This window comes from Neltuma alba, unplaced genomic scaffold (genome assembly GCF_004799145.2).
Source record: "Neltuma alba isolate B1F8T4 unplaced genomic scaffold, ASM479914v2 tig00012727_pilon, whole genome shotgun sequence".
NCBI lineage: Eukaryota > Viridiplantae > Streptophyta > Magnoliopsida > Fabales > Fabaceae > Neltuma > Neltuma alba.
Window position 1 is genome coordinate 129,395 of NW_021637149.1, and position 13,046 is coordinate 142,440.

The 13,046-nt window shown below is 34.5% G+C and overlaps 1 protein-coding gene across 1 annotated transcript; it reads right to left on the reverse strand.

Moving 5' to 3' along the window:
* Positions 1-678: 678 nt before the first annotated feature.
* On the reverse strand, positions 679-1,914 carry LOC114730344 (uncharacterized). Its single transcript, XM_028917400.1, has 3 exons — positions 1,774-1,914; positions 1,230-1,559; positions 679-1,138 (listed from the first exon to the last, which is right to left on the reverse strand). Exons 1-3 carry the CDS (start codon positions 1,850-1,852, stop codon positions 933-935), a joined length of 615 nt encoding a protein of 204 aa, XP_028773233.1. The 5' UTR covers positions 1,853-1,914; the 3' UTR covers positions 679-932.
* Between the last annotated feature and the right edge of the window lie 11,132 nt (positions 1,915-13,046).

The following is a 13,046-nucleotide window of genomic DNA, read 5'->3' on the forward strand; positions in this document are numbered from 1 at the left end:
TCCAGATTTGATGAGCATTGGGTGCTCATCAAAACTGATGAGCACACAATGTAAATCCCTTGGGGTCACGGCGTATACTAATCTACCTCTTGCAATATCTATTGTTGGTTTGTAACATAGAATAATATATACATTATATGGTCATCCAGAATGAGGGATAATAATAAATACGAATTTGAATCCTAAAAGAATTATCTAGAAGCTTGTAATTAATCAGAAAGGATAGATGAAGTCAGATGATTTTATCCATATTTTCATGCACTTAACCACTAATAACATTGTCACACTTTGAGAACGAGGTGTTTGAACTCGTTATATAGACATTGGTTAACGCAGAAAACAATATATATATAGAGAGAGAGAGAGAGGGGAGAGAGAGAGGGAAATGAAGGGAATAATTGCAGGTTTTCAGCGCAGAGGATTAGGAATTCGATGTTCTCGAGCATATCTGCTTCAATGTCTCTCTGTTCCATATGGTGCTCAATCGAATTACGGAGTAAAAGTTCTTGGGAGTGTACATTGCTACTTGTCAATTACGTACACTAATATTGCATACGAAGTCCTTTTCTGGGATGGGCGGCTGAGCGAATGAATGAGTTACAGTAACATTTTCTGTCGCTGCTTATTTTTAAAATTTGACATTGTAAATGATACATACAATACGAAAATCAAAGTGAAATGAAACAAAACCGAACCTCATTGATCGACCATTAGCCAGATCAACACGAATTGTATAACAAAATAGGATCATATGTCACACTGGAAAGCTCCTTCTGAACAAACTGTCGGGTGGTATAAAACTTGTGTTATTACAGCACAAACGAACCAAGCAAACTACGTACCCAAAGCTCAAAGTAACATATAATTTATGATATAACATCTCTATATATATGGCTTGGGGCATAACACTAAAACAAGAAACATATATGTGCTTAACGGTCGTATGGTGGGGGAGCCACAGGTTGGTCGGCGCTGGAGAGAAGAGAGTTGAGAGGTTGGGATTGAGGAGTTTCAGCCGTGGCGGCGAACTTGACTGAGTTCACAGGTCCCGGAGCCACAATTCCAGAGCTCTTCAGTTCAGCCATTGCTCGGCGTGCGCTCGCACCTTCTACCTCACACAACTTGGGAAGAAACACTCCTGTTTAAGTTATACAAGAAATCGTTATGAATGGATGTAAGGAACAACTGAAAAAGAAAAGAAGGAGAGGATGCTGAATATGTGAAAGTACCTTCGCCGGCGGCGAGATTGAAGTAGAGGTCGACGACGTTGGGGCAGTTGTGGTAGCAGTGAGGGGAGCAGAGGTTGTGGGTGAAGCGGGAGTCGAGGAGCGCGTCGGAGGAGATGCCGAGGGTCTTTCGGTCCAACCCACATGCCTTGACGCACTCATCGCTCTCCACGTGGTCCTTCACTTTGTCGGCTTCGATCTCAGATGTACGACACGTGTAGAGTTCCTTGCCGCTCCTCTTGACCTGCTTCTCCAGAACGCACCGTTTCCCCGTGGACGACACCGCATACGAGCACCTCCCCTCGTCCAGCTTCTCGCACTCGATCCCTCCTCCTGCATCACCACAATAAAATTGCAAGGCATGTGTAAGAAAGTGCATGGAGCGCCTAAAAGAATACGTAGTCCATGCATATACTCGGATATATTATAATTAAGATAAATTATATTTAGGATCTCTCAACTAGTTGGCTCTCTTGTATTGAGACTAGAAGGGAATATGATATGGAAATGAGAATATAGGGAAGAATGAGAGAGAAGAGGAAGGTACCTAGAGAGGAATGGAAAGAGAGAGAGAAAGCAAAGGCGAGAAGGAGGAGAGTTGTGAAGCTAATAATGTGGGAGGCCATGGATGCAGATGAAGGTGAGTATTTGGGGAAGCTGGCAGAAGAAGCAGCTATATTGTGAGTGGTTTAGAGGATGGGGGGGTACGTGGTATTTATAGCTAGGGGCATATTTGTGGGAGCAATTATGGCCTTTGAGGGAGGTATAGTGTCGTAGGATAGTTAATGGGGGGAGGCAAGTGAAGCGGTCAAATTAAAGGGGCGTGTGTATTGCGAGGAGGGTCCTACGTTGACATCAGAAAATGTAATTGTCTTCTTTCAAACCTCTGCCGCTATCAGTGGCGAACCTCCCTCCTCCTTCAATTCCTTTTCCCTTCAAAAATCCACATTCACAGATAAAAATACTCACAGCCTATTTACACATAAGATTTTCACATCCATGCTAGCATTTCAACTCATAAGATTTGCAAGGTGTGTGGTCCATGTCGTAGGTTTTGAATTGAAAAGTAGAAAAATCTCCTCTTCCTAACAAAGTACAAAACGATACCTTTTGATCAAAGACGTTAGAAGATACTACTTCTCCGATCCTTAATATAAGACCTATTTAATTAATTTGATTAAATTAAAGAAGTTAGGTAAGTTAATTAATTATAAGAAATATGACATTTTTTTAAAACATCATAATCATCTTTTTTAATATCTTCTCTCCCTCATTTACTTGATTGTGCTTGAGGGAGTATCATAAGAGTAATTTAGAAAAAATTGATAAATATGAGAAATAGGTCTTATATTTAGAACCAAAATTAACTTAAGAATTAGGTCCTATATTAAGGATTGGAGGAGTATTTATTTGGTTACTTTTCTTTTACCAAACCTCTTGGAGGGGGAGACAACTAGAAAATGCAGTTTCGCAGGGCGTTCGGTATATAGTTCTTTTTTTCTTTTTTCTTTTTTATTTGAAAATTGTAGAAAATACCCAACAATAATCAAACCATATATAAGCTCGAGGCTGATTATGTAGAATAACCATTTCGTGAAGAATTAGTTTAGGATCATAAATCAATTCATGTGATGCTTAACGAAGAAGGTGGCCGCCGACAACCATTCCTAATCAATAGTTCATTAATAGTTTACTGGAAGCTTAGCTAATTAAGCATGTGGTTCAAACTTCAAAGGCAAAGACTAAAGTAGTGGTGACTTGTTTATCAGCAAGCCTATTGAATACTTGTGTGTGTTTTACGTTTTGTGACACATACGTTTTGAATACTTAAAATAGATCTAGCATGCATGGTTGACAAGAAGATGGATATAGTAAATGCTGTGAAATTAAAAGAGAGAAGAAGTCGAGGCAGAAATGGAGGAACGAGATTCACGATGATGAAGACAAAAGGATGAAGAAGTAGTGCGTACGTGAAAGGAAAGAGAGACAAATTAAAGTGAAGTGGGAGGAGAAGTAATTGCTGCGTGGTTAGCGGAGCAAATAGAAATAATAAGAGAGTGATATGAGGAAGGGAGGGAGGCATAAGGGAGGAAGGAGTGATATGCCACCACGGATATCGGCGACTAAGTTGCTTATTTCATTGAAAATACCAATTAGGTCGTGATGTGTCATTCCAATATAGTTGGGGAGCTTGACTAGCATGTTGCTTGATTTTGCTAACGCTTTTTTAAGCTTTCGGTCCCTATAATTACTGCTATCTTTTCAACCGAACCTATATTCAGGATCTTGATCTTTGCCTAACTTCTTGCAACTTTTCTCTTCCTTCCTTTTTTTAAATATTAGTTATATTTTATATTGATTCCAGCAGGCAATAGATGACGTTTTGGCCACGTAAGCATAAGTTCTGGAATTTGAGTCGGTGTAAATACATAAAAAAAAACTTTTAAAATTGAATCCAAGAATAGTCGTAACATAACTTGATATATAGTCATGTAAGAAAAAATATTATATTCCATAGTCTAATATTTTATGACAACTATTATGGAGTTTGAATTGAATTACACATTACATGATTTATGAACGTTTACCATTTTCAAGGGATTTTATAAATACATTGAATTCAATAAGGTTGCCTTATAGTTACGTTATATTGGGAATATTACTCTTCTATATTTTCTTAACATGAAGCATTTTCATTTTTTTAAAAACTAAATATATCTGTCAGAAATGTTAGCACGGCTTACATTATATGTTGAAATAGTTCTCATCAGATCATTTTAAAAATTTAACTTCGGTATTTTCAGGAGCGTATTCATATCAATTAAGCAATTTCACTCATTTATTTCTTTTATTGGTTGTTTCATACAATGCAAAAGCAAATTTCTTGTTTTCTTCTTATCTACCAAATACATTTTTAACACAAAAATGACTCGTTCATGGAAGCATCCTCTCTTCATTCCATCCTACCCTTTTCCTTAAAAATATATAATTTCATCATACCAAACTTGCATGCACAATCATCCAAATGGAGGATGAATTAAATATACATATGGCATCTCTAATTTCCAAAAGATGAGTCCAATTAGTATTAGTTTCATACTCACGATGGTGTGAATTCCAATACTACTGCTGAGACGAACTTTGATTATCATTGACTGGAATATATGTGTACGTGTTTTTCTTTTACGCCAAGCTAGGGGAGAAGCACTCGGACAAGGCCAAGTGGAGCGAATACCAGGAAAACAGAAGAACAGTGTCGGCTCCAAAATCTCTTATTTCTCTTCAATTGCTTCTTTCGATAAATTGAAAACAAAATTCAAGTGTCTCTATCAACCTCCAAGTAAAAGTGAGCATCTAAGAAAATATAGTTAATAATTAGTAACATACAGATACTTTATTCATTACACTTCTTCACTTCATTGGCACAACAGAAGAAGAAGTCGTTTTTGCCTCTTCCGCATAGAGCTCAATCTGATTCTACTCTCTAAAATAGAGGCATCGCCCATATATAGACTTAGCCATAGGCTCCCAGTTAATTACTACTTGCCTAGAAAAATATTATAAGAATTTAAATAATATTGTTTCTGGCTGAAAATAAGTTCCGCGAAACTTCCAAAGGCTCATCAACTTGTCCTATTATATACTTGTAATTTGTAATGCATTCAAGTGTATAGAAAGCCAGTGGACATGTGCCATAACAGTACTAAGCACTTCTCTAATACTAAAAGCCTCTTTTAAATGTCTCTTAAAAGTAAGTCTGGGAGTTCAATTCTCTGTGAATGCCATATATGTACATGAATTTATTCTCTTATCATGAGCCAGCAGACTTTAAATCTTAAAAATTAAGCCAAGCATGTGTATGTAACAATAGTTTTTTTAAAAAATAAATTAGTGTATATAAGATTATTCAAATAAAAGAATAATGATTGCACACAATTGATTTAGAATTAAAAAATAATAATGAATTATAAACATATTGTCCTTTAAATACAATAAACTAATAGAAAATTGAATTATCTTATTATAAATGAGACTTTAAATCTAAAGATTCATCCTCCAGGCACGTGTAATTATAAATTTTTTGAATCTATTATAAATAAAATATTTACATGAAATAGGAATAATTAATTGCAAATATTAGTAGTCTAGAATTAACAGATAAGAATGAATTAAAAACATTTTGGCCTTTAGGTATTATAAATTAATAGAAAATCGGACCATACCAATGTTGAAGTCAAAATGCACACACGTCTTATTTTTATGCTTTGACTAAAAATAAAATTTTATGTCTCAACAAAAATCAGTCTCCACTACTTTTGAATAATACTCATGATTTCACAAAATAAATAAAGTCGATTTCAGTTTCAAGCATGCAAACCGAACTCACAGTCTCACAAAATAAAGCTTTTGGAACACCCCCCGCCGCCCCCCCCCCGGGGGGGGGGTGGGAGTCCGTCCAATGACTACTAGAGTAGAGTTGAGGGTATGGGGGACACAGCCCACAAGAGTGACCTTGCATGGGAGACGGGCTTCCTTGTTCCCCGGCCCATTTGGGACTTGAGCATAATGTTAACTGAACGAAAATACTTAAATAATTGTCATATGTACCCTTAAATTTTTTTTATTTTAGTTTGGATCCTTCATGCTTCAAATCATAGGTTTTTGGTCCTCAAGCTTCTTTTTATTTATAACATTGGTCCCTATAATTTAATAAAAAGTTTACCATTTTATTTTTTTGTAAACCAAAACTTATAATTTGAAATTTAATAGATCAAAATAAAGGCGCAAACTTAAAGGACCAAAGATTATATTAACCATTTATTAAAAAATTCTGTTCATGAAAATCACTGCTCCGAAAATAGAGAAAATTTTTCGTCATTAATCATGAAGCCCTGCGATGAAGCTTATTTTATCAATCTCTCGATGCTTTCCTTAATTAGCACTAGTCAAAATTTTACAAATAATCAACAGATAATAAACAAATTCAGGGCAGAGAATGATTAAACAAAAGAAACTGAGAAAAAGGACATTAAGCAATAATGTTCACTGTATCCTACGCATACTTGATCCTCTTAGATCATCTAGATGGATCTTCACTAGCTATATATCCCTCTCCTTTCACTGGAATGTTTCATTACTCGATAGTGTTTACCCAAGATCATTTTAATTATATTAATTTCATTCAGATTCTCATTTCTTTTTTATTTTCACACCTAATGATAATTTCACATTTCATGTATCATACAGGAGACTGGGAGAGGACAAAGATGGATGGGGCAGCTTTAGAACAGGAAAATCAATAAATAAACAAATATGACCAGTGATAGGTGTACTATAAAGAAAACGTCCACTGGAGTTGTAAGAATAAGACATAACATGCCTACAGGCATATTTATTAACAACACACTGCAATATCACGTATATTCCCAAAATCCCTATTTCATTTTTCCTTTTCTTTCTCTATTTCTCCTCCTGGAATTTCTTTTCAATAAAGCCAAGCAAACATGTCACGTGTCTTTCTGCGTAGAATTTTTGTTTCAGTGCGGTTTCTGGTGACTGGCGAGTCGAAATCATCAGTTTGAACAAAACTTTGTAACATCGTACAGTTTCAGACACACGCATTTCACACTACGTACATATAATATAATGTGCGACTAACAATCCCCCAATGGATTTCTTATATCATTCTATATCAGTATTGTATTGGACCTTTCACTAATTATGTGAATTGCCAAATTACAGCAATAATATGATATTAAATCAGACGATCCAAAAACAAGCCATGCAATATTGCAGCAGAACTAATTAACTACTTCAGATATGCTTTCAAATATCTTTCTGAGTTTAATGCTATATATAAGAAATCTCTGATGTAGCAAAATTTCAGAAAACACAAAGAAAAGCATGCATCAAGATACAGTAGAAAGTAAAATTCAAGGGATGGATTTGACTTCACATCCACTTTACACATCACAAGAAAACAAGCAAACAAATCGAAGGATTGACACCCGAATCTGAATATTGCATGCTTCACATATGAACACATACAGGAAAAGCAAGGGGTTGATTTCCATTTTCACTGTTCTAACAGCAGTCCCTTTATATAAATACAGAGAGAGAGAGAGAGAGAGAGAGAGAGTACTGTTCTTTTTTTTGCTGAGTAAGATCTTTCGCATAAGCTGACGTAGATGGTGACATGATGTAAAATTGTAACTGCAAGCGTGATTGATGTGTTGGCCTTTTTAAAAGCTTTGCTTTTTCTTCCTAAATAATGCTGTACTAAAAGATTTTGCAAACCATTATTGCGTATTACTGCACACAAAGTGACTAATGTGTTTTGTGTTAGTGTGAATTATCACCAATTCAAATCTTTGTTGAAATTACATTATAACAAATTTACTGTAAAACCTGGATTTTTTTTGGGGGTTAAAAACCAAGTCTAGGGTTAACCCACCATGTGACAAGTAGAGCACCTCTCAAGCTTTTTTTTTTTTTTTTAAAACAAGTAGGATTCGAACTCTTGCCTTTTTATCAAGAACAAGTAAAATCCACCTACTTGTGATCTAGCCTGTCACTACTAGGCCAAGAGCACTTGGGTTATGTAAAACCCGGGTTTCGAGACATGTGAATATAATCGTGCTATCTAACTTTAACCTAATCATAGAAATAGTAGGCTAATGTATGTTTGTGTATCGTACTCTCAAATTAACGGACAAGGTTTGATTGGCGTCGGTCTTGATAGTTAAAACGCCTTATATATAATATATATTTATATATGTATATATATGTATGATTCTCCAGCGACAAGCTGATCCAGACTATTATTGATGTATATTTAACTCTTCCGGTCTTTAATATAAGACCCATTTAACTAATTTGATTAGATTAAGAAAATTAGGTAAGTTAGTTAATTATAAGAAATATGACATGTTTTTCCTAAAATATCATAATCATCTTTCTTAATATCTTCTCTTCCTCTTCTACTTGATTATGGTTGAGGGAGTATCCATAAGGGTAATTTAGAGAAAATTAATAAATATGAGAAATGAGTCTTATATTTATGACTAAAATCAACTTAATAATTGAGTCCTATATTAAGAACAGGAGGAGTATTAATTTTGAATCAATTTATCCAAGTTAGTATTACTTTTATTTCTTATCTATAGTGTAGATACAAGAACATTATTGTTGTTTGTGAGACTTGACAATGTTGGGGGCAGCACGTACCCGTGCATAGAGAAAACATTGCACAGGAGGTGGGAAGTGGTGGGTACGAGAAGAGAGAGTGAAGACACGGAACAGATATAAATATTAGGACGATGAGAGGATCGTGAGATAAAAGAGGAGTGTGTGAAAATTACAACTTAACCGACATGTTTGATTGATAGTTTTGCCGGATGGGCCACTCATGTCGGTGTTTGATGTGATCCAAATCTCATGCAAGTCTTTCCTCCCACAGTGGTGATCTTTACTTAGTGCCAAAGCTGTCATCTCTCATGTATATCCCACTTAATTACTTTTTCAATTTTACTCTTCTTTGGTCTTTGACAAGTTAAATTCTTAAGAACCAATCCCGCAAATTCTAAAAGGAAAAGATACACCTACCACACTGATCATTTCTATGGTCCAGCATCCTAATTTCTTTTGTGCGCATCTAGTGCTTAGTCTTATTTTTAATGTATTAAGGTGTTGGATGTTACTAAAAAATGATACTGAAGTGCTGAATACACAAAAAAAAAAAGATCCAAGTGTTGAATATATTATAAAAAAAATCAAAGTGTTAGATGCATACGAGAAATAAGATCAGGTTTTCATCAAGGTATTTCCCATGAATGTGATTAGAGTAATTTAAAAAAATTAATATATATTTATTGTAAATAACTAACTTAATTTTTTTAATATGCATAAATTAATTATTTAACTTTTATTCATGACATAAGGTAGTCTATTTTTCAATAAGTTAACTTTTCAAAAAGTCTATGCCTATAATTGATTTCTTTGTTTCATATTTTTCAATGTTCAAGATATTTAATAGTGACACATCGTCGGGACTTTTAACTTTTACTCCCAAAATTTTAAGTAAAATTAAGTTCAAGACATGCATATTGCACGAATGAAATTTCAAATTTCTATATTCTCGTCAAATTTATTAGTCGAAATCTTTCTTTTTTTCACTCCCAAATTTCAAGGTCTCTCTATCTAAAATTGCCACATGGTTTATAGTTGTCATTTTCCCAAAAATATTCCATCATCACCACATTTATAGAACTGTTTGTTATACGTACAAATCAATTCTCATTACTTATAATGAGAAAGATTACACTGAAATCAACCATATTATCAGAAGAATATTCCATCAGCATATTTTTTTTTTTATAAAAAAATATAGCAGCAACATTTATGTATAGCACCGTTTGTTACAAGTTAGTCCAATTTCTGGTAATACATACACGAATCTGACAAATTTTAGTTATACTTTCCAAACTTCTTAATTAAGAAAACTTCATTTTCTGAATATTCTTCAACCTTGTCCCCTGATTACCTATTTTAGTCAGTAGATTAAAAAAACGCAAGAGCAGCATAATTTTTATGAAGTACAAATATAAATTCAATTAAGACGAATAATTACCAAAGAACCAGGGATGAAATTTTTTAGATCGAAGATAAGAAAACAGAAAACTATACTTTTCTTCATTTCCCTCTAAATTGCAGTTAATAAAATTGAGTGACAACGTTTATTTAGAGAGTGTGAGCTTTATGCTTCACGTTTCAACAGAATTATGATCATAAAAATTATTCAAGATAACTAATCAAATATCAAATATATACTTTTCTTCCCCGATTATATATGCACCTGGTAGGTATTTTAGGAAAAAAATGTGAAATACACAGGCAGTGTGAAATGATTAATCCCAGATTATTTACTAAGAGTGACAGATCTGGGAAAGAAGAAGTGATCCTCAAGTGTGTGTGTTTGTGTGTAGCAACTCGGCAGTAGAAAAAAAGAATCAGTATAGAGACAGATTTCAGGATTAAAACTGATGAAAGGGGTCATCAAAAGGATCAGAAAGCAGATGATTTCCCATTATATATTATCAAGACTAAACAACCTATTGTTTGTTAACATTAATTTGTTAATTAATTAATTAATCTGTCTAAGTTCGCCTAAAGGGCATGCATGCGCATGTATCTGAATCTGATCCCTGAGCTAAGTATATAAGATATTCAAGCTAGCTACCAAGTGAAGTTTGACCCAGAGTCATGAGCTACAAAATCATATATAAAGAGAAGATATAATCTTTATGCAATCGAGAGGGTATAAACTTATAAAAGATGGTAAGTTTAACCTTTTTACTCTCTATTTCAGTGAGAGAGAGAAAGGAAGATGATATGGACCTTACCTGGAAAAAGAGGGGTGGGAGAGAGAGAGAGATGAAAAATTTGTAGAGGTGATGGAAACTTCCCAAGAGATCGCATGATCTGAAGAAGGAGGAATCGCAGAAACGAAAGGATTAGATCAATGCGATCCCTTTGGAAGCATCCACCTACACTAATAATATAAGCGATCGAGGGCAGTATACTCAGCAATCATCTCCATCATCGTCGACCAACGGCGTCTGGGATCACAGAGAGAGAGAGAGAGAGAGAGAGAGAGTGAAGAAGCTAAGTAGGGCTGTTGGGACCATAACACAGAGAAGAGAGAGCTTAATTGTCTACAAATGGTGTTAGTGTGTGGTCCATAAAGTAACTGTGGGTTGGTCTCTGATTTATACAAGAAAAGAAAGGTGGGGACTGTTTTCATGCCTTTGGTTTTGCCCTTGTCTCTCTTGTTTCAACTCCCCCCCACATGCTCTTGCTCTATCTCTCACACATCCTTCTTTTTTTTTTTTTTTTGTATGCATCAACTATAGTGTATGTGTATATATAATTATCTATCATCTTGGTTTCTGCATTTATTCCATCAACCAAAAACAATACTTTGTTATTTCTAACGAATATTCTATATTCATATTCATACAAATAAAAAGTTTTAATTTTTTCGCGGAGTTTGTATCAACAAGGATTAAACCCTAAAAGGCCTATACCCTACTTTATCTTTTTTTTACTGGGTATTTGGAAAATCCCAGAATCAATTTAAAAAAATATTTTTGCATTTTACAAGGTAAAACTTTCTCTCATATTCTTGCCTCAGCGCAAAAAAAAAAAATGTTAATCCTTTTTTTTTTCCTAGCTAGAAATGCTAATCCCAAACCACTTAGTTGAGTTAGCCATAGAAGGATTAAATTGATTTAGTATCATTGATTAATATGTCATCGAAATTACGAAATCTCTTTCATAACACTAACCATGCATAACGCCCTTGGATTCTTTGCTGATGCTACAATAGCAACTAATTAATCCGAACATTCCAGATTTGATCTGGACAAACCAATTTCAAGATATTATTTCTCAGAAAATGAACAATATATATATACACAAACTAGAATACCTTTTAATTTCCATCTAATCAAAGGAATTATTGATTAATAATAAAGTAAAATCTTAGATTGGAGTATTTTGACGTCAGCAGGCACTAAAATGGACATGTATATATAGAACAAGAGAATAGGTGCATAACAAGCCTTTTGAAATGGGAAACAACTATAGGGACATTGTGGGGGGAAACGATCGAAAAGTAAAAGAAAGATGAAGAAGATACGTTTAGAGCACAAAAATGTGAAGAAGTGGTGAATTAAATGTGGTGTCATTAAAAGTAGGGACCGACAAGATGATGATGGAGGGATTATTTGGTTGATAAGGCACCTCTCTGTTCCCATCACACAGCTATTGCTGCTGCCCATCTCCTCGGCATTTTTTCAATCCCGATTACGACTCTTCCCTCCCTCCCTCCTTCCTTCCTTTCACATATACATTACTTTCTTTCTAGATTAGCACTTAATTAATGGTGTCCTGACTAATTCGGACCAAGTTGAGCATGATCATAAAGGGCATATACAAAACTCTACCATCAAGTATTTAACACGTACGCCGTTAGACCCTTAAGATTTGAACTCAATATCTCCAGCCAGTTAAGCCGATATATGCCTTAGCTTTAATGTTCAGATTAAGTAGATGCTTGGGTGAAAATCGAACTATAGTTTTAAAAATAATTTTATGGTATACAAAATAGATATGTAAGAGGAGTTTTGTCTCAGCTTGCGTGAAAATATTTTTTAAAAGTATTTTTAGTATACTAAACACCCTCTAATTCTAATCGCGTAGGATCACAGAAGGCAACAAAACTCTCCCATCAAGTATTTAACATTGTTGTATTGCCAAGATCTCTTGTTAGGGTCGTACAACTCCTTATCGATTAGTTGAACCAAGCGTTTCCTACTAACATACAATCATATATATGTGTGCCTTACCTTTGGTCCAATTATTATTCTTTTTTTTAAAAAAAAAACTGCTTTATCTGTAAATTTTTGGAGTGGGGTGGAGGAGTACTTGTTCAAAAATTATTGTCTGGTTCATATTCGCTTACGAGTCTTCCTCCCACGTGGTTTGGATCACAATCAGCGTGGAATCGATCTCTATACAAAAGTGACACCACCGAAGAGAAGGGGAGAATTTAATTTTCTCTACTTGCTCATGTGGAGAAAACCAGAAAATTATTAGAGTGACTAATGGAGAGGGATGGAATATCAGAAATTCCTCAAATTATACACAGAATAAGGATATGGAAATTCCTAAACAAACTAATATTCTAAATAAGAGATGTGAAAAAATTATATTTTTCAAGAACAATTAGATATACTTCATTCATGCATGAGATCAGAA